The sequence below is a fragment of the Equus asinus genome, chromosome 14, assembly GCF_041296235.1.
Source record: "Equus asinus isolate D_3611 breed Donkey chromosome 14, EquAss-T2T_v2, whole genome shotgun sequence".
Lineage (NCBI taxonomy): Eukaryota > Metazoa > Chordata > Mammalia > Perissodactyla > Equidae > Equus > Equus asinus.
In genome coordinates, this window is record NC_091803.1 from 6,536,246 (window position 1) to 6,557,702 (window position 21,457).

Sequence of the window (21,457 nt, forward strand, 5' to 3'; positions counted from 1 at the left end):
ATGTCCCTATATCCTAATTCACAGGCTTGTTTCTATTGGAAACAGTGAAATCTATGTAGTCTTGATGAGGTGCTTTGCAAATTTTGGAAGTGTATATCAGAGATATGAAGACAAACTAGATTTCATAAACGAGAGAAAGTTATGGGATCCCTTGAAGGATGTTAAGATCCGCAGGCTAACCATCCACAAGGCTTCTGCATGCTCTGCCTCAGCATCTCCCAGGATGCTCAGACACGGGCATGTCCGTTCTGGAATGGCAGGCAGTTTTGTGTGTTTCATTCAGAGCTGTATCCTCAGCAACTAGAGAGTGCCAGGCCTGAAATGGGTGCAAGGTAAATACATGTGGAGTCAGTGAATGATGGAGAGTGAGTTGCCTCTCAAGGTAGTCCTTCCTGATGTTGCCAGAAAGTTCTCCCTTAAATCAAGCTAAGGCCTGCCCCCTGGTGGTATCCCCTTTTCTAATCCTGGTTTTGATACCCAGGACCCTGCAGAACCACCTTAAGGGAAGACAGTTCTCACGGTCCCTCCAAGTTTTCTCTTCTCCAGAATCATTATTGAAATCATTGTTGATTTCATTGTTGGCTGGAGTGGGAAAGGATATTAATATTCCGTTGGTGGATCCCTCTCCATCTTCACACAGGCCCATATCTCCCTTGTGATGGTTCTAAACTTGGAGCTCTCCAGGGAGCTCCACAGGGAACAGCGTTGGGTTCCTTCTGTGCAAATGAGCCAAATGTGAAGACACCGCCCTCTGGTGGTGGGGTCGCTTCCTGCTGTGTGTGAATTTCCTGGGGGACGCCAAATCACGGAATCTTAGAATTATACTAGAATTTTAGGGCTCGAAGAGGCATTCAGAGTGTCTATTCCAATTCTCAGCCATAACATCTCTGAAAAAACGGTAATCCAACGTGTACCGTTTTTCCAGGGAAGAAACGCTGCTCATGGCAGTTTTGACTGACAATTGTGGTTCAAAAGTCCCACCTAATATCGAACCAGAACATGTCTCGCTCTATTTTGCCCTTATTTGGATCTGGTCTTCACCTTTATAATTATATAAAATAAGCCTAATTCTTATACTTTGAAGTCAGACAGATATGGGTTCCATTTTCCCAGCAGTGTGACCTTGGGCAACTTAACCTATCTCACGTCCTGTTTTCTCAACTATTAAATGAGGAATGATAACAGCATCCGCCTCGTGGGACTGTGTAGTTTAAACAAGACAACTCGGCACAGAGCCTATTATGCATGACACTTGCCAAGTTTCTTCTAGCATTCCGTAGGACTTCAACACTTGACCTCCCCAGGGAGGCTTGGCGGGGCCTGTCAGTCTAGTAGCTGACAGGAACAGGCCTCTTGCTGGAAAAATGCAAGCGGCGTTCCATGAGGTTTTAAGACCTCATCACTGTTTCCTGGAGGAGAGTCCATCTTTGGTCTCGCCACACTCAGAGAAGTCCAGAGCAGCTCCTCACTTTGCTGGACGGGGCGGGGAATGTAGAAGGCTAACTGACTTGCCCACCACCATTCAGTTAGCGGCAGAGCCAGAAATTCTTTGTAGCATGAGATGAGGTGAGGTTTCTGACCCAGTATTTACAGGAAAATAGACCTTAACTTAGGCACATATATATGCTGTTTTTGCCTAGGGACATGTAATTTCAGAACGGCCTGAAGGCCTAAAAGGATATAATCTATAGCCTTGCAATATAATAACATTAATTAGTATTCACGATGATTGAAATCAGGGCACTGGCACCATGTTCTGCAGAGTAAATGGAGCGAAGACTATCTGAATGGTTTCGCTAAATGTTTTGTGCTAGCTTTTAAGGCTGCTAAATTTTGTATTAACTGTATTTTCTTATTTTCTGTATTCTTGGCGCTCCAGCACCTGGGGCTTCCCTGACTGAGGAGACACTGCCTCTCCCAGGGCTAGCCAATTCTTAGAGATGGCAGACAGCTTTCATACACAGACTAACCAATCCAGAACCCCCACTCCAAACCACCTCCTCCGTCTAGCTCTTATATTCTAGGAGGCAATATCCCCTTGCCCTAATCATCCCAGGGCCAGGTACCAGACAACTGGGAACAGCTCCTATGCCCCAGAGCCCACTGAAATTATTCAAACTAGCCAATCCTAAACCTGCTTACCCTGCCTTGCCCAGTCCTTCCCATGGAAACCACAACAAAGGCTTGTCCCCTCACTCCTCTGCCTCCTGACCGACCCTGGCACTTCCCCACATGGCCCTGAGAGGCAGGCCATGCTGTGCCTCCTGCTTCTAATGGTGAATCTGAGTATAAAAACGTCTTCCTCCATGACTATCATTTCCATGTCTGTGTGTCTTATCACACTCGATTAAAAAAAATCCTGGGTACATTTAAAACTACCAATCATCCTCCTCCTCCTTTCCCATGGGAATCAATCCTGGGTCTTCCGATGGAGCACACCCTTGGGTGTTTCCAGAAATCACTAAATCGTCACAAAGACCCCTGACCCTTCCACCCACAAGCTACCAGGAATGGGGGCTGGAGATCTGTTGTGGAAAGGCCAACCTTGAGTTACGGTAGAATCACAACATTGGAAGGGAACCCGCTGGCTGTTAGAAGGGACCAGTCTTTCCTCTACTTCCTGAACCCTGGCTTAGGCTAACGAAAAATGTACCCTGCTGCTTTGGAGTAGTCATTCTACAAAACTTTTCTCTACAGGCATTTAAAAAACCCACCTTTAAATATAGGTAGCAAAATAGTAACCAGACATTTAGACCAGGGGGAAAACTGTATTATAAGAATTAGGTTTAGTAATTAGGAAGGCTACGGCGGGGGTAGGTGCAGGATGCTACAGGAGAGGCACTCAGCCCAGTCTTGGAAGACAAAGGAAGGCGATCTGGAGGAAATCATATCTTTGCCGAAGTCTAAGGATGAGTAGGAGTTAGGCATCAAGGGGAGGGAGGGCATGCGGGAACGGAAGGTGGAAGTGGGGAGGACCAGCTAAGTGTGTGCTTGGTGGCAAGTAGCAGCACCCAAGCCAACAATGGCGCAAACAAGAGACATTCAATGATCTCACACACCAACCCCTGCAGTCACAGGTGGTTTCAGAATCAGTGCCATGGGAAGGATGCAGGTCTTCCCTTTCCACTCTGCTTTACCCTTGGGTCTGTCAAGACAGTTGCCCCAGCTCTAACCGTCGTATCTTCCCACAACCACGTTCAAGATAGGAAAAGCATAAAGACTTCCTCACCATCCTTGTTATCAAGGAGCAAAAAGCTCCCCAGAGACTTCCTCTTGAGTCTTTGGCAGAAATGGGTAACACGCCCATCCCTAAACAGACCAGCAGCAATGGTAATGGGGTTGCCACATAAGATATGGACCAATTGTGGTTCATTCCCTGGACTGGCGAAGGGCCCAGCTTCCCCAAGAGCCACCTCAACAAAAGTGGGAAGCCAAGGGGGGAGAGGGGAAATGTGGATAGCTAGAGTGTCTGTCACACAGAGGACATGGTGAGAGATGAAGGTGACAGAGCACGAGAGATCTTGGTGACATTATGGAGTATGGATTTTATTCGGAGGGCAAGGGAGGTTTGTCATGATTTGATTCAGGTTATACATTTTTGGCAGGAATACCACATAAGCAAAGTTGTGTCCCACCCACTGCATCACACCAGAAGACATATGATGTCAATGTGTGCCACTGTGTTGTTAACTTTGATCACTTGATTAAGGCGGTGTCCACCCCAACTAAGAATATTCTATAAACTAATTGGTGTGGGCTCTTAAAGACTGTCAATGCTGTGAAAGGCAATGAGAAAAAAGGGCTGAGGAACTATTTCAGATTAGACTAAAGAAACATGACAACCAGCTGCAACAAATGATTTTGGGTTGGCTTTGGGATCAAGGAAAAAAATTGCTAGAAAGGATATTATTGGAATAACATGAAATCTGAAGACGAACTTATATATTATGTTATATAATTAAGTCTGTAATTAACTTATATTCTTATTATAGTAAATAATATTGAATTACTGTCAAATGTCCTGAATTTGATCATTGTATTATAGTTATGTAAGAGAAGGTCCTTGTTCTTCAGAGATGCACCCTGAAGTATTTAGGGATGAAGAGTGATGATGTCTGTGACTTACAAATGGTTCAACAAATAATAATAATAATGATAATAACCATTTTTATTAATACTTATATATATACAAAGAGATAAAGCAAATGTGACAAAATGTTAACAGCTGGTGAATCGAAGTAAATAGGGATATCGATATGCCATATACTATTCTTGTAACTTTTCTGTAGGTTTGCAAGTTTTACCGTGGGAAAAAAAAAGAAATACATAGGTGATAGATTTGATATGACTTGGCAACTGCCTGAGTGTCAGTAATCAATGTATGGTAGAAGATGACAAAGTGAGAGGTAGAGAGGACAGTAGAATCTCATGAGAGGAAGGGAAGAGAAATAACAGGTTGTAGGTATTGAATCGGAGCGGGAGCCGATGAGAAAGCAGGTGGAGAAGCTCAGTAGTAGTCAGAACAATCAGGGGTGAGGAACGAAGTGAGACACACCTCTGAGGGTCGGCGACCTATGGGTGCTAACTGAAGCCAAGAGCTTGGGAGATCACTTAGGGAGTGTGTGCAGAGGGAGGCAGACACTTGGGTTCATCACCATCTAAGCGTCAGGCCCAGAAGCAGGATTCAAACAAGAACAGTTACGCCCACGAGCAAACCAGCTATTTCATTCGGTGTTCTTACAAAAATAATCATTAGACATGCAATTTTCTACCACTTTAAATTTGTTCCTGGAGAGAGACTGTTTTTGTGGGTCAACTTTTCTCCAGGAGTGGAATTACTCAGCTTTTGCCGACATCTTCGCAAAATCAGAGGTATGCTATGTGCTACAATTACAACCAGAGTCATCACGGGCTAATCCATTCCTGAAAATAATTCTAAGATCAAAGGAGCCTATATCACATTCTTTTAAACGAGAAAATAAGAATGCACTCACCGCCTGTCCAAAAACTCCCAACCAATTTCTCTAAATATCGCTCAAACCCTCTTAAACACCTAAAAATAATTCTCCAAACACTTCTGCATAAGATAAACATTTTAAACACCAGTTACCCAATTATTTAACACTTGAACTCCACCGTGATTACTTCTGCAAGGAGTACACAACAATATACGCTCTATTGGATGAGAATTAAGTATTCCCTTTAACTTGCAACAAACATGTACTACAGAGCAAATAAACAACGTAATAATGTGTTAACGATATGTAATTAATGCAATAGGATTTCACAAAATAAAATGACTTTTTTAAACGGTTACTTAACAAAGGATTCTGGTAATGGAGAAATAGGGCAGCAGAAAACTCTCTAACGACAATTAGAAAGGTGGACAAAATATACAAAACATCTACTCAAAGATAAGAGAGAGGTGATAAGGTAGTAAATAGCAGGTCAATATCCAAGAGGAAAGAGAACATCAGAGAGCGAGCCCAGCATTTTAGGACTGCTTTACCCCAAGGGCTATTTGCTGATTCCAGAATAGATGGCTGAGAGCCTGAGAAGTACTTTGAACAGCCTATCACGACCACAGAGACAAAAGCTGGAATCCAGGGCCCTCCAAGGATGAGAGTTCTGGTAAATGTCTCTTGTACTCGTCAGAGTTCTCCAGAGAAATGGAACCAATAGGAGAGAGAGAGAGAGAGACAGATAGACAGACACGCAGATAGAGATATACAGGTAGGTAGATAGATATAAAGAGACTTTATTATAAAGAATTGGCTCACATGATTATGGAGGCTAGTGAGAAAAACTCTGCAGAGCCTACGTCCCAGTTTGACTCTGGAGGCCAGAAGCTGCTGTGGAACCAGAAAGAGCCAATGTTCCAGTTCAAAGGCTGTCAGGCAGATAGAATTCTCTCTTACTTGGGGGAGGTCAGCCTTTTGTTCTATTCAAGTCTTCAACTGACTGGATAAGGCCCACCAAAATTACGGAGGGCAATCTGTTTTATTCATTCTACTGATTTACATGTCAATCTACATAGCAAAATGTATTTACTATAGAGTTAAAATGCATGACAAGAACAGAATATAACTGTGAAGAAGGCTAATAATGGAGTTAAGCTTTTCTAAGACCTTTGCACTATCCAGGAAGAGAAAGTACTAATCAGCGGTGTGCTGGTAAATGTTTAACAACCAACTCTCCACAGGACAAAAGCCCTGATCTGCAGCCTTTGCTACTTTCTATGCTGGAAGTGCTCCCACCTTGGTTGATCTCAAGCTACCAACAAGAGGTTACTGAACACGGAGTTGGGAAGAGATGGGCACAACTGGCTCTCCTGAGCCGGTGTGAGTCAGCTCCAGCACACCTCTGAATCAGTCCTTGAAAATGGAATAATAAAAAATAATCAACGCAAAAAAAGGCAGGAAAGAAGAGAAAAAGAAACAGAATAGCCAGGAGAAAAATCAAGCATATAAAAAGATGGTAGAGTTAAACTCAAATATATCATTAATTACTTAAAACGTAAGTGGACTGGATATTTCAGTCAAGAGATAAATATGCTATAAAAATAAAATGCAGCTATATGTTGTTTAAGGGCAACACATCTAAAAACATAAGGTAACAGAAAAGCTGAAAGCAAAAAGAGAGAAAAAGATACACTAGGCAAACACTAACGAAAAGAAGGCTAGTATAGCTACATTAATATCAGAGACGTACATGTTAAGACAAAAAGCACTATTAGAAAGGAACAATTCATAATGAAAAAACATTCATCAGCAGATGAATTTTATAACACAGAGACACCTATGATATAGCCTCAAAGTACAGTTTTAAAAATGACAGAATTAGGGGCCAGCCCGGTGGTGCAGCAGTTAAGTTCACACGTTCTACTTCGGCACCCTGGGGTTCGCTGGTTCGGATCCCGCGTGCAGACACGGCACCGCTTGGCAAACCATGCTGTGGCAGGCATCCCACATATAAAGTAGAGGAAGATGGACACAGATGTTAGCTCAGAGCCAGTCTTCCTCAGCAAAAAAAAAAAAAAAAAAAGAGGAGGATTGGCAGATGTTAGCTCAGGGCTAATCTTCCTCAAAAAAAAAAAAAGAAGAAAAGAAAAAAATGACAGAATTAAGGGCTGGCCCCGTGGCCAAGCAAAGCTCGCGAGTTCCACTTTGGTGGCCCAGGGTTTTGCTGGTTTGGATCCTGGGCACGGACCTAGCCCCACTCATCAGGCCATGCTGAGGTGGCGTCCCATATAGCACCACTAGAAGGATCTACAACTAGAATCGACAACTATGTACTGGGGGGCTTTGGGGAGAAAAAGAAGAAGAAAAATAAAGATTGGCAACAGTTGTTAGCTCAGGGGCCAATCTTTGGAAAAAAAAAAAAAAGACAGAATTAGAGTGGAAACAGATAAATCCACAATCATTTGGGAGACATTAACATACCTTTCTTAGTAACTGAAAGAATAAGAAGCAAAAACAAACGAGTAATGAAGCTGGAAATTATGCAATTGAGGTAGAAATCACTAACAAAAATATAACTTAAAACTCCCATGTTTAGAAACTAAGAAATGCCAAACCTATACAAAGTCTTCCGGAAAACTGAAGAGAAAGAAATAATTCTGAAGCCATTTTATGAGGCCAGAATCACTGAGACCAAAACTAGAAATTACAAGAAAAGCAAACTACAAAACAACATCCTTCATAAGCAAAGATTTTAAATTAAATTTTAAATTGTTAAATTCTTAAGAAAATTTTAGCAACTGAATACAATAACGTATAAAAAGAATAATATATCAAGACGAAGTAGGACTTCTCCCAACAACTCAAGTTTAGGTTAAGGACAACACATCAAAAACATAAGGTCTAAAATCAATGAAAAAACTATAAAACTTCTAGAAAAAAAGAGGAGAAAATCAATATAACCTAGGATTAGGCAAAGATTTCTTAGCCACGACATCTGATAAACAGACTTCCTCAAAATTAAAAACTTCCGCTCTTTGAAAGACATCAAGAGAATGAATGAAGAGAAGCCACAGACTGGGGAAAAACAACCGGGAAATAGTAAATTATGACAATCAACTTGGTACAATATGTTTGAATAATAATTGCCACAATTTATTGAGTGCTTTTAACGTGTCTTGAACTGTCAAGCACTTTATATACATTGTCTATTTTAATCCTTAGAACAACCCTAAGAGGTGGGAACCATTACCCTCATTTGACAATGAACTTAGAGTGGCTGGCCCGGTGGCACAGCGGTTAAGTTTGCGCCTTCCGCTTTGCCAGCCCGGGGTTCCCCAGTTTGGATCCCAGGTGCAGACATGGCACCGATTGGCAAGTCATGTTGTGGTAGGCATCCCACATATAAAGTAGAGGAAGATGGGCACCGATGTGAGCTCTGGGCCAGTCTTCCTCAGCAAAAAAGAGGAGGATTGGCGGCAAATGTTAGCTCAGGGCTAATCTTCCTCAAAGCAAAACAAATGGATCATAAACTCAGAGAAGTTGATTGACTTGTCCAAAGTCATAATAGCTGGTAAGCTGCAGAGTCAGTTCTATTTATTTCCAAAGTCAAGGAACTCTCTTAAGCACTCCATCATACTACCTTTTTATTAAAATAATCTAAGATTGCATAACAACACGGAAAAAGTGTTAGAAACAAAATGCGTATGAAGTGGCGCTGCCTCCAGCAGATTTACAGGCCAATGGCCTGCAGATTTATCAAATCAGAAAAACAATACCTGGTATTCATAAGTACGCTTATGTGCTTGCCTTGTAAGGATGGTATTTGTGACAGCATGCTATTTATATACCATCTGGACTACTTTATGCCCTTAGACACCCTATAAACTGGTCTCATCCCTGCGCTGTGGAAATGAACCGGGTGAGCAGCCTACAGTGGAAAAATCCACTTGCATTTTTCAGTCCCTCTGCACTGAATTGTACAAGATCCTTTCTACAGGAAACTTTCCCTCCTTGGCACGATACCCAGCAAATAGGACAATATCTAAAGCCTAAAGATTAACACAGAGTATGCATTTACGTTTTTACCCTTTTGCTTATGCATAGTTTTTACAGGCACTGATTCAATAATATTTCCAACAGTCTCTGTGGTGAGTAGGTGGCAGGCACTGACCCACGTAAGACAGAAATGGAAGCAGATTGGCATTCAGTGTTCACTGTTGTTCAGCTGGTGGCACAAGTAAGAACCAATCTTCTTACTCTCCAAACCCACATTCCAGATACTAAACCAAAGCTCTCTTGAGCAGAAGGAAATCCTTAGGGCTTTGCAAACACATAATCTTTTGGATCTATAATTGGTGATAGTCCTGATGTGTCTATACAAGCCCCTCCCCCCCCATTCCCAACTGGTGGTAACCTCTGTGTTCTTTGAAATCCTAGACTGTTTATTTCATTCATTCATAGTTTCATTCAACAAACACTAACCAGGACCTTGCAGGTTCGAGGCACTGTGCATTTCCTTCTATTTAAAACTACCTGTGAACTGATCTTAACCCATTTTAAGTTCCTTGAGGACAGAGAGATATTAATCAACTCTTGAGCACATTGCAGGAAATGCTTAACACAAGACTTGGCACTTGGTGTGTACTCAGTAAACATTTAATCGCATGAAGCTTGACCAAATTCCAATTCAATCCTATTCCAGTTCCAATTTAATCAACAAAGCAGACAAAACCATCACGTGGCAGTGTCCAACCCCTCACTCCTTCCCATTTCCCATTTCTCAGTACCTCCTTCCTTGAAACTAATTTTTTAACAGGGAGAGTCCTCATTTTGGATATTAAATCAGTGTCATTACACAAGTCTAAAAACTAAAAATAACTCACCCTCCTTAGAACCCAACGGCTCTTATACCCAGGCATGATGGGATAATGCGAAATGCTCTGGACTAGGCATCAGGACAGTGGCTCTGGACTGCCGCTGACCTGTGTCAAAACTTTCATGAAATCTCAGAATCCTCTGGTCCTGTTTCCCCAGTTATAGAATAAGATGGTTTCCACCCAAAGAGCCCCTTCAGCAGTAAAATTCTACCATCTGGCATGACTCATAAAGTATGAAATGAAATGCATCAAATGATAAGCCTTGTTTAGGCTAAAATGCAAAACACGAACTCAAAAGATAGAACCAGAGATTAATATTAAAGGGCTTATTGATACTTTTCTGGGGCTAAGTTATTTCTCCCCTTGTCATCTATCATAAAACATCCGGTATTATTCATTTGTATGTGTTATTCTCATCTACCCAGATTACAAACTCCTTCGAAGAAGGAACTGCACTGTCCTTTGTAAAGAGGTGGGATCTAAATAAAACACTGTTGGCATGTAGACTCTGGGTACCAACTCCACATACTTCCGGGTTGGCTCATGTAACTTGCAGACACACGAGGAATCCTTGCTTCCACGCGGCGCTGTCCTTCCTTTTCCAAGACTTTGTCTCCGGGAGGAGGCAGTTAATCTACAATGATCTTTCCGCCGTCTCAATCTCTCCTCGATCTCCCTGGGACCCAAGACTTCGTAGCCACGGGACACAGTGACACCAATTACTTCCTGGGCACGCGTGCTCCACGAACAGCTGGATGAACTAGCCCCAGAGAACACAGTGTGGCTCGGTGACATCGGGAATTTGACGGGTTCACTAAGCATTGGGGTCAAACTTGCAAAGCACCCCAGGGAACCACACAGTTCCATCCGCAGTGGCCGCAAGGGCAGGGGTGCTGCTCCAGAATTCCTACAGGTTCAAGGGCGGCGGGTGTGGCTGAAAGTGGGGTTCAGAGCATCTCTAGAAGCCACATGGGCACAGCAAGCTCTGTCCGCACGTGTTTGGGGGGAGTTGCTAGATTCCCCCAATTCCTCTGTCCTGTGGCGCCATCTTGGGAGCAGGGTACAAGTGATCTGACTGAGGAAAGGTCGAGAAGGTTCCTCGGAGAGGGCTTTCCACAGAGGGGGACTGCCTCTGACGGGGGCTCTCTGCGGGGAGAAGCACGCAGTCGTTCGTCGGCTCCATGTGGCTCGAAAGGCCCCAATTCTCAGTCATTCATTTCCTGACAACAGCACTCGTGAAAGCGCCAAGGTTCCACACTTCCGGCCGCGAGTCTGAAGAGCTCTTCCGAGGAACGGAGACGCTCTTTCGAGGAACAGCTCTTTCGAGGTGACGCCCTCTCGTCACCATTCTCCAGCCGTTTTGTGACGCCGCTTCAGGCACTCCGCGACCCGACCCTCCCCTCGCCAACCCCCGCCCGGGACCCGGGCCGCGCGCCCGAGCTGTGCGCGTGCGCAGACCGCCCGCGCGGCCGCGCTGCGCAGGCGCCCTTGCCATTTCCGGGATCTGTCAGCCGCTCCCTCTGGGCCTCGGTCCTCCGCCCGCGCCCGCCGGAGCCTGTTCGCGTCGACTGACCAGAGTCCGCGAATTCTCCGCTCCGAGCCCGTCCGGACTGCCCCGACCCCAGGTAAGGGGCAACTGGGGCGAGCTTCTGGCTCTGTCGGCGTCTGCGGCCCCGGACTGGCCTCCGCGGGGGCGGGGAGGCGGGGGCGTAGGCCGCGGGGCTCGAGGCCGAGGGGCGGGCCGGGTCTCCCTGCCCGGCCTCCTGAGGGGGCGGGGATGCCTGTTCTCCGTGGGGCCCGCCGAACCCCTGGGATCCCCTTGAGAGATCGCATCTCCCAAGATCTGCGAGCTCCAAGCCTCCTTCACTGCCAGAACTAACGAATCCTCCTGCGCTTCCATTGCCCTGTTTGCACCTCTTGTGGGCGTTCATCACAATTTGTGGAATTGTGGTCAATGGGAGCCCCTCCCCCGATCGAGCGTCACGAGGGCCCGTTCATTTCTCTCTTTAGCATCTAGAATAGGTCCCTGCACGCAGTCGTCGCGCGTGGGATGTCTAGGGCAGCCCTCAAGCCTTCAGCTGCTGGGGGACCCTCCCGAACTCGAGAAAAACCCTTCCCGGAGTTCTTTAAGATTCCCCCGCTCCGAGGCCTCCTTCCCTTGAGCTAGAATGGCACATCCTCGCTCCTCCTCGCTCCTTGTCTGTATGGAACCTCTTAGATGGCACTTGCGCGTTCCCACCCTCCCGTGGGACTGCCCCACTACAGTCCCGGCACCGCCACTCGGTTGGGGGACCCTGGGAAGATTGCTTTTCCGAGTCCCTGCTTCCTCATCTAAAGAAAGAAGATTTTTAGGGCTTTTCTGAGGATCGAGTGAGTTTGTTTGCATAAATTGCTTAGAAGAGTTCCTGGCCCGGAGAAGGTGCTCAATCAGTGTTAGCTATTATTACTGCTTCTGAGCATCCTACATCTATTCTCTCTTCCCTTCCTCTCCTACACCCCTTCCCCCAGACTTCGAGGACCAGAAAAGTGTCAGATTTATTTGTGTTTCTGGCTCCCACCCGGTACTTACTGTACACTGCTTAGATCTTTGATTATAAAGCCATCTGTTCTCATACTGCAGTTTTGGAACCTGAAGGAAAGGCTAACCTACTTTTTTCTACCTCCACTCGTTGCCTAAATGACCTGAATTATCCTACTTCTGACCTCATTTGTCAGTTTTATCTGCTCTTTTGTTTTGACCTCGGCCCTGGGTTCTTCGGGTATCTTAAAAAAAGAAAAGAAAAACAAAGGACAGTCCAACAGTCAGGAAGGTGTTTTTGCCCTATGGCTGCTTCCTACCAAGGTGACTCTGTTGACATCACCATTAAAGGAAGGGATCATCTTGGAAAATGAAAACTCCTGCTTGGAGGGAGAGTGGCAGGATTTTGATCTAGTTAGCTAATCCTAGGCTGAGACAAATTCTGCATAAAGAAGTTTAAGATGGTCTGCTGGTGAGGCTGGCGCCTGGAGTTGGAATCTGTCTCTGGACGTGGTGGAGGGTGTGGTGACCTTGTTGGAGCACCTGGTACTGGTTGTGTAATGAGAGCAATTAGAAACTGGGTGAATCACAGTCTTGAAAACTGACCCTGAGCAGGGAACTGGAATTCCCACTGTACAAATACCTGCCAGCACCAGGGCCAAGAATTTAAAGCATATGTAGATGTTTCCATGTTCGGAGGATACCAACTGGTGTGTGCTTCTGGGGATAGTTCAGAAGCCTTGGGTCAAAGGAAGAAAGAGCACTAACTTACAGAGCATCTGTTTGGGGCTAGGCTTTGTGCTACATGCTTTCACTGTTATCTCATTTAATCCTCCCGCCAACAGCCTCGGGATGTCAGTGGTAGGTCCGTTTTACAGATGAAAAAATGAGATTTAGAGAGATTGAGTGACCTGCCGAGAGTCTCATAGGTAGTATGTGTCCAAGTCAGGTTTCATACCCAGGTCCCCCTGGCTTCAGAGCCCACAGCTCGCCAAACATCAGAATGACTGTACTCAAAGTGACAGGTAAAGAAAGGAGTTGGGGGCGGGCGTCTTCCTGGGATCATACTGTGCTATAAATCGTTCTCTCTGTCAGTGCTGGACAATAAAAGTTCATCAATAGAAGCTTGTTAAATTTAACGTCACCACCTTTTTGTCTGTCCGTTTTTGTCTTCTCTACCCCTCATTAAGACAGAGGTTTTCAGATTTCACTTAAATATTAGTCACAGCTTAGAACTTATAATTATCACCCTCCATGACAGAAGACATCTTTTCTTGGTGCAGGATTTAAGCTGCTATTATACTTCTGCTTTCACTGAGTTTGATGAATACAGGCTGTGTTTACTGGGTGCCTTATAAATTTGACTAACGTGAGTGTTGTTTTGGCCCACAGACTCAAAATAGCCGCATGATTATAGAACAAGTATAGGTCTGAGTCTTTGTCCAAATATGGAACTTGAATGACATAACGAAATTAGAAAGGCAATTTTAGAAGTAATTATGCCGTTGTGTAAATATTTACCTCTTTTGAAGGCTTTGCTGCATTGCTTATAAAACTGAGCTGAAAATGCGAAAGCCTTTGTCCGCAGCTCATGAAATGTTTGCTTTGATGGCATGTAGATATTCACATTACATTATTAATTTGCAGGCTAATTTTGTTTCACTTTGCAAATGAGCCTATAAAATGTGTTTTTCGAACTAAATTGCTTTTAATTAGGGAGATATCTGTGACACATGTTATGTTGAGTAACTATGAGTAAAACCTGTTGTAGGAGGTAAGCATCTGAAATCAGAGATAAAGAGGATTATGCAGTGAGCATCTGGAAGTTCCTTTTTTTTCTGAGGAATATTAGCCCTAAGCTAACATCTGCTGCCAGTCCTCCTCTTTTTACTGAGGAAGACTGGCCCTGAGATAACATCTGTGCCCAACTTCCTCTACTTTTTTTATATGTGGGACGCCTGCCACAGCATGGCTTGACAGGCGGTGCATAGATGCGCATCCTGGATCCGAACCAGCGAACCCCCGGGCCACTGAAGCAGAACGTGTGAACTTAACTGCTGGGCCACCAGGCCGGCCCCCTGGAAGTTTATTTTTTAAAAAACAAATTAAGCAGTCTCATTTAAATTCCTGTAAAACATTTTTTAAATTTCCAATTAGAGGTCTTTTCTTTATTTTTGAGTTGCAATTTGCGTTCTGGAACATGTAAAAGTAAAAAATTAATGACGTAAGTATCTTCACTCTGAGAATAGAATGTGAAACACTGACATTTCTCTGCTAGTTGCAGATATCAGATGTTTTATTTAAGGGTGCACTTATCTCTTTTGACCTTTGGGTTCCTTTACGACAATTAGCAGAGACATTTCTTTTGCTTTCCGTTGAGATTGATTTCTGCTTTGTCTGCTGAACTGGTTCACAACTTTCTGGTGGCCCTTCCATTCGTTTCCTGCTTGCATCAGGATTCCTGTCTCACGTTTCAGTCTCCACCCTAGGTTAATGTGACTTGTACTTAAGTGTATTGAAATTTCAGAGTGTTGGTAGAGCCCCTCTTAGAAATGGTAAAAGGGGGGGCGGAGGAGCAGGGGAGGCTGGCTGCTTTTTTGAAAAAATGTCTCCTATTTCAGGTAGTGATTGCTTCTTCAATGGATCTAGGTTTGGCTGAGATAGAGAATTTTATATGATTTTTAATTTAATGATGTTTCACAGATTCCTGCTTTTCATTTAGTTACGATACAAAGTTTAAAGAGTGATACAACAAACATCTGCATATTCTGCCTAGATGCACCAGTTGTTAACATTTTGCCACATTTACTCTCTACCTGCTTGTTCCAAAAGATTGAAAATAAGTTACAGAAGACATGATGACACTTCACCCCTAAACACTTCATCATATTTATGTCCTAAGTGCTAGGACATTCTCCTACCTAACAGCAAACAACTGCCATAGTTAAGAAATTGAAAATAATTCCTTACTGTCATGTAGTAGGTAGTCCAAATTTAACTTTTACCTATTGTACACAGTACATCTTTTATGGCTATTTTAAAAATGTCGATTCCAATCAAGCTTCATTGATCAGATTTGGTTTTCATAGCTCTTTCGATCTAGAACAGTCCCCCCAGCTCCATTTGCCTTTTTTGAATAGTCTAGGCCAATTGTTGTATAGAATGGGACACGTTCTGGTTTTAACTAGTTTATTTCCCCTTGTGTTATTTAACTAATTCCACCCTTTATTTCCTGTAAACTGGAAATTAGGTCTGGATGTTGATTAGATTTAGAGTAAATACGTTTGGCATAAATACTTCGTAGGTAGCTTGGCCATATTACCAGGTTTCTCCCGGGTAGTCTTATGACCTATTGTCACAGCGTGATTATTAATAGCGCCCCTTTTTGTTCTCTTAAAAGTGTTCTGGTCTGGAGGATTAATCATGTGCTCACTATTTATAAGTGATCACGTGCACTTCGTGTTGCTTCCCCTCAGAGGCCCATCAGATTAGATTGTTCCACTATTTATAATACTGAGTTCGATCACTTGGTTGAGGTGGAGACGTAGTTTTTTATTGGAAAGGCACGTTTTTCCCATTGTAATTAGTACGTAATCTGTGGGATGATAATTTGAGGCTGTGTGAATATCCTCTACCCCAACAATCTTTAACCCATCGTTTTAGTGTCCCTTGATGAGCCTTGACAGAATAAATTATACCTTGGTGGTTACAATGATAGTTGTATTTAAATGATTAAGTTTTAACATTGAAATTGATTCTTTTTTAATGGGACAATAATGTTTTTGTTTATCCCCAAACATTTCGGGATTCCTCAGACAACTTAAATAGTGGTTGCTTGCCATTTTAAATGCTTTTTTCTGTTGCTCCTTGCAGCTTTCTGTCCTTTGAAAACACTAAGAATAATGTCCCTGCATCAGTTTTTACTAGAGCCGATCACCTGTCATGCCTGGAACAGGGATCGTACCCGTAAGTACACTGTTAACTTTGCTCCTTTATTTTGGTACCTTGGATACTTTGAGATTTAGGGACCTTTAGGGATCGCGCATTTCAGTGTCACATGTGAAAAAGACATAGACTTAGAAGGGAACTCAGTCAGTCCTTTGGTTTACAGCTAGACAAACTGAGGCCTCGATCACTGGAAGGACTTTCCACTGGTTACACCAAGATGATGTCAGAGCCAGTTGCTAACACCCAAGGCTTCTGGCACTCTGTCCACGTCTTTTTCCACAGTACCTCTTGGAGGACAGTTTGTATCAGAGAGATCTGTCATTGTCCTAAGAACCCAGTGTCTGGGGTGGTTTCACAATAACATCACACTCATCCAGCACTTACTAAGAATGCTAGGACCTAGAAATAACCTGTTGACAGAGACATATGGTTTACTCCGGAGGTACCGAGAGCAGTATGAACTAGTAATTTTTTTTTTTTTAAGATTGGCACTTGAGCTAACAACTGTTGCCAATCTTTTTTTTTTCTTCTTTCTTCTTCTCCCAAAACTCCCAGGTACGTGGTTGTATATTGTAATTGTCAGTGCCTCTGGCTGTGCTAGGTGGGACGCCACCTCAGCATGGCCTGATGAGCAGTGCGATGTCCACGCCCAGGATCTGAGCCGGTGAAACCCTGGGCCGCTGAAACCCTGGGCCGCTGAAGCGGAGTGCACGAACTTAACTACTCGGCCACGGGGCGGCCCCTGAACTAGTATTTACTATGTTATTTATAATAAGCTTAAGTTTCTAGTTTTCCAGCTCCAGCAAACTAGAAAGGGGTGGAGAAGACTCTCAGAAATAGGCACAAGGGGGCTGGCCCCAAGGCCCAGTGGGTAAGTTCCTGCGCTCCGCTGCGGCAGCCCAGGGTTTCACCAGTTTGAATCCTGGGCGCCAACATGACACCACTCGTCAGGCCACATTGAGGCGGCATCCCACATGCCACAACTAGAAGGACCCACAACTGAAAATACACAACTATGTACTGGGGGGCTTTGGGAGAAAAAGGAAAAAATGAAATCTTTAAAAAAGAAAAATAGGTACAGTACAGCAAGCAAAACGTCAGATAATATGACAAGGAGGAAGCAAAAAAAAATCTAAAAACAGAGACAGAAGTGTAGTATCATGCCCATGCGTTATTTTAAAAAGTTAAATTATATTCATTATCTTTTTTTAAATAACAGCTGTATTGAGATATAATTCACATAACGTAAAATTCACCTTTTTAAATTATACAAGTCAGTGGTGGTTAGAATGTTCAGTTATGCAACAATCACCACTATGTAGTTTGAATATTTTCATTACTCAAAAGGAACCCTCTATACTCATTAGTAGTCACTCCCAATTTTCCTCAAAACTTCCAGTCCTGGGCAGCTACTAATCTACTTTCTATCTCCATGGATTTGCTTATTCTGGACATTTTGTCTAAATGGAATCATACGATACCTATGAGGCTTTTTGCTTCTGGCCTCTTTCACTGAGCATGTTTTAGGGTTCATCCATATTGTAACATGTGTTAGTACTTTATCCCTTTTTATGGTTGAATAATATTGTATAGACACACCACATTTTGTTTATTCATCAGATAGTGGACATTTGGGTTGTTTCCACTTTATGGCTATTGTGCATAATGCTGCTATGAACATTCACATATAAGTTTTTATGTGGACATATGTTTTTGATTCTCTTGAGTACATAGGTAGGAGTTGAATTGCTGGGTCATATGGTAACCGTGTTGAACATTTTGAGGAACTACCACACTGTTTTCCAAAGTGGCCACACCATTTTACATTCTCACCAGCAGTATGTGAGGGTTCTAGTACTTCTCCACATCCTTGTCAACACTTGTTATTGTCTGTCTGTTTAATAATAGCCCTATACCCACTATATCCTAGTGCGTATAAAGTAGTGTCTATTTTTAGTTTTGGTTTGTATTTCCCAGATGATTAATGATGTGGAAGATCTTTTCATGTGCTTATTGTCTATTTGTCTGTCTTCTTTGGAGAAATGTCTATTCAGATCCTTTGCCCATTTTTTAAATTGGGTTGTTTGTCTTTTTATTGTTGAGTTATAAGAGTTCTTTATATATTCTGGATACAAGTCACTTGTCAGATATATGATTTATAAAATCTTTTTCCATTCTGTGGGTTGTCTTTTCGTTTTCTTGATGGTGTCTTTTGAAGCACAACAGATTTTAATTTTGGAGAAGTTGAATTTTATCTTTTTTTTCTTTTTTTGCTTTATCTTTTCTTAGATAAAGAAACCATTGCCTAATTCAGGGTCACAAAGATGTATACCTATATTTCCTTAGAAGAGTCATACTTTTAGCTCTTATATTTAGGTCTTGGATCCATTGTGTTAATTTTGTATATGGTGTGAGGTAGGGGCCCAGCTTCATCCTTTTGCATGTGAATATCTGTTGTCCCAGTATCATTTGTTGAATACTATTCTCTCCCTGTTGAATTATCTTGGCACCCTTGTCAATAATCAGTTGACTGTCAATGTGGAGTTTTATTGGACTTTCAATTCTATTCCATTGATCTTTATGTTTATCCTAGTGCCAGGACCACACTGGTGATTACTGTAGCTCTGTACGTTTTGAAATTGGGAGTGTGAGAACTTTGTAGTTCTTTCTCATGCTTGTTTTGGCTCTTCTGGGTCCTTTGCATTCCTACATGAATTTTAGGATCAACTTATTAATTTCTGCAAAGAAACCAGTAGGATTTTGATATGGATTGCTTTGAATCTGTAGATTCACTATCTTTTTTAAAGCAGTTCAGACATAATTCACTCATTTTTAAATAAATCTTTGGTATATAAACAGTACACTCCAGGTTATTGTTGGATGAAGTGAAGACCTATATATGAGCCCCTGTCTTGGGTATTTGAAAATACGTAACTTGGCAGGATAGTGAATCTAGAGCTTCTGTTTTGTGGTTGTCTCTCAGAGTTTCGTAGCTGAGTTTCCTGTATCTTCTGTCTCCATTTTTCCATCTAACAATAGGTTTTTGGAGTATTTCCAGTTATTTTTAATAGAAATCCAGGGCTGGCCCCATGGCCGAATGGTTGGGTTTGTACGCTCCACTTCAGTGGCCCAGGGTTTTCCCAGTTCAGATCCTGGGCGCACACACGGCACTACTCATCAAACCATGCTGAGGCGGCATCCCACAATGCCACAACCAGAAGGACCCACAACTAAAAATATACAGCTATATACTGGGGGGCTTTGGGGAGAAAAAGGAAAAATAAAATCTTAAAAAAAAAAGAAATCCAAGTTATCATTGTCCACATTTAAACTACTTGATAAACTCAATATATTGTCAGATTTTTTGTTATGCCTCATATAATTTGAAATCTGTAACATTTTCCAGGTTATAATTTGGGTTTAGCTTTTGAAATCCCTATATACATCTTAGAAATTTAGAGAAATATATAACTAGTTTCCAGAAAAGCACCTAAAGTCTTAGGATTTTAGCACTAGATAATTATCTAGTTCCACAGTTTCATCTGTAAAACAGATAAAGCTTCCCTAAGGAGGGGAGAAAAGGTGATATATAATAGATGGGGGAACGTTAAATGACTGACCTAAAGTTTGGGTCATAGATCCCAATTTTAATTTTAAGAAATCACTGTTTTTTTAAAACTAGAAAAAAAAATCAATGTAAGTTCAAAAAAATCCATTATATATAGTTTTAATATTTCAGATTTGTCCAAGAGATTTCTCTTGAAAACAATTTTATTTTGTGATTTATATTGGTTTTGTTCTAAAGGAAAACTTAAATATAATTTATTAGCAGAATCAAGCTTTTTTAATAAACTAGTGGTTCCAACCTGAGTCCATGAAAGCTTATATGCTATTTTCAGCGTTTCAGAAAGTCTAACAGAAATTAAATATTTATCGCTAATACTGTTGTACAGGTGAACTAAAATGTTGAATATCTTTGCTATGGGCTAAAATTGTGTCAGCTAAGTATAGTAACATTGTTATTTCTTGCTGGTTAGAATCTTTAAGTGACAGTTGTATATGTCTCTGATAAAATGAATTTTTAAATTTAGTTTTTCTACAAAACATTCAAAAATATGAAGTCCAGGGCCCGGCCCCGTGGCCGAGTGGTTAAGTTTGTGCGCTCCGCTTCTGGGGCCCAGGATTTTGCCTGTTGGAATCCTGGGCGCGGACGCGGGACTGCTTATCAAGCCACACTGAGGCGGCATCCCACGTGCCACAACTAGAAGAACCCACAACTAAAAAGACACAACTATGTACCAGGGGGCTTTGGGAGAAAAAGGAAAAATAAAATATTTTTTAAAAAATAACTAAATAATAAAAATATGGAGTCCAAATAGGTAAAAATAATGGAAGGAATTCTTCAGGGGTAGATATTGGGAATGCTTTTTTGGAAACAGCTTTCCTATTCCTTCCTTGAGTCTGTTTTTAAAATGCCAGCTGTAACATATCCCCTTTTTTGGTGACAGTTTCAAGTTCAGATGTTCACTGTTGACTTTCTCCTTCAGAGATTGCCCTTAGCCCCAATAATCACGAAGTGCACATCTATAAGAAGAACGGGAGCCAGTGGGTGAAAGCTCATGAACTCAAGGAGCACAACGGACACATCACAGGTAAGGGGAGACCACCGTGAGCTTCTGTTGTACTGACACATGTGCACTCTTCTGTTTAAACAAAGAGCTCGACACAGTAAGTCTGCCATAATGTTTAAAGTTGTGCAGCATTGGGCCGGCCCGGTGGCACAGCAGTTAAGTTCGCACGTTCTGCTTCTCGGCGGCCCAGGGTTCGCTGGTTCGGATCCTGGGTGCGGACATGGCACCGTTTCGCAAAAAGGCATGCTGTGGTAGGCGTCCCTTGTATATGGTGGAGGAAGATGGGCATGGATGTTAGCTCAGGGCTGGTCTTCCTCAGCAAAAAGAGGAGGATTGGCAGTAGTTAGCTCAGGGCTAATCTTCCTCAAAAACAAAAGTTGTGCAGCATTGACTGAGTTTTCTTTAGAAAATTTGAGGAAACGTCATAATAGTGATCTCAATTTGTAAGTGCTTCCTTTAGCCCCACTGGTGCACGGCACTCTGCTAGTGTCATGAAAAGCGCTGACCCTACTCTGAGGACTG

The 21,457-nt window shown here is 42.6% G+C and overlaps 1 protein-coding gene across 1 annotated transcript in view; it reads left to right on the plus strand.

Moving 5' to 3' along the window:
* Nucleotides 1–8,100: 8,100 nt before the first annotated feature.
* The window catches only part of ARPC1A (actin related protein 2/3 complex subunit 1A), a 31,421-nt gene continuing 18,064 nt past the window's right edge, over nt 8,101–21,457 (plus strand). The window contains exons 1-3 of the mRNA XM_014855990.3: nt 8,101–11,463; nt 16,230–16,322; nt 20,852–20,956. Coding sequence (XP_014711476.1) covers nt 16,259–16,322; nt 20,852–20,956 — 169 coding nt within the window. The 5' untranslated portion in view covers nt 8,101–11,463; nt 16,230–16,258. The remainder of the gene's footprint in view (nt 11,464–16,229; nt 16,323–20,851; nt 20,957–21,457) is intronic.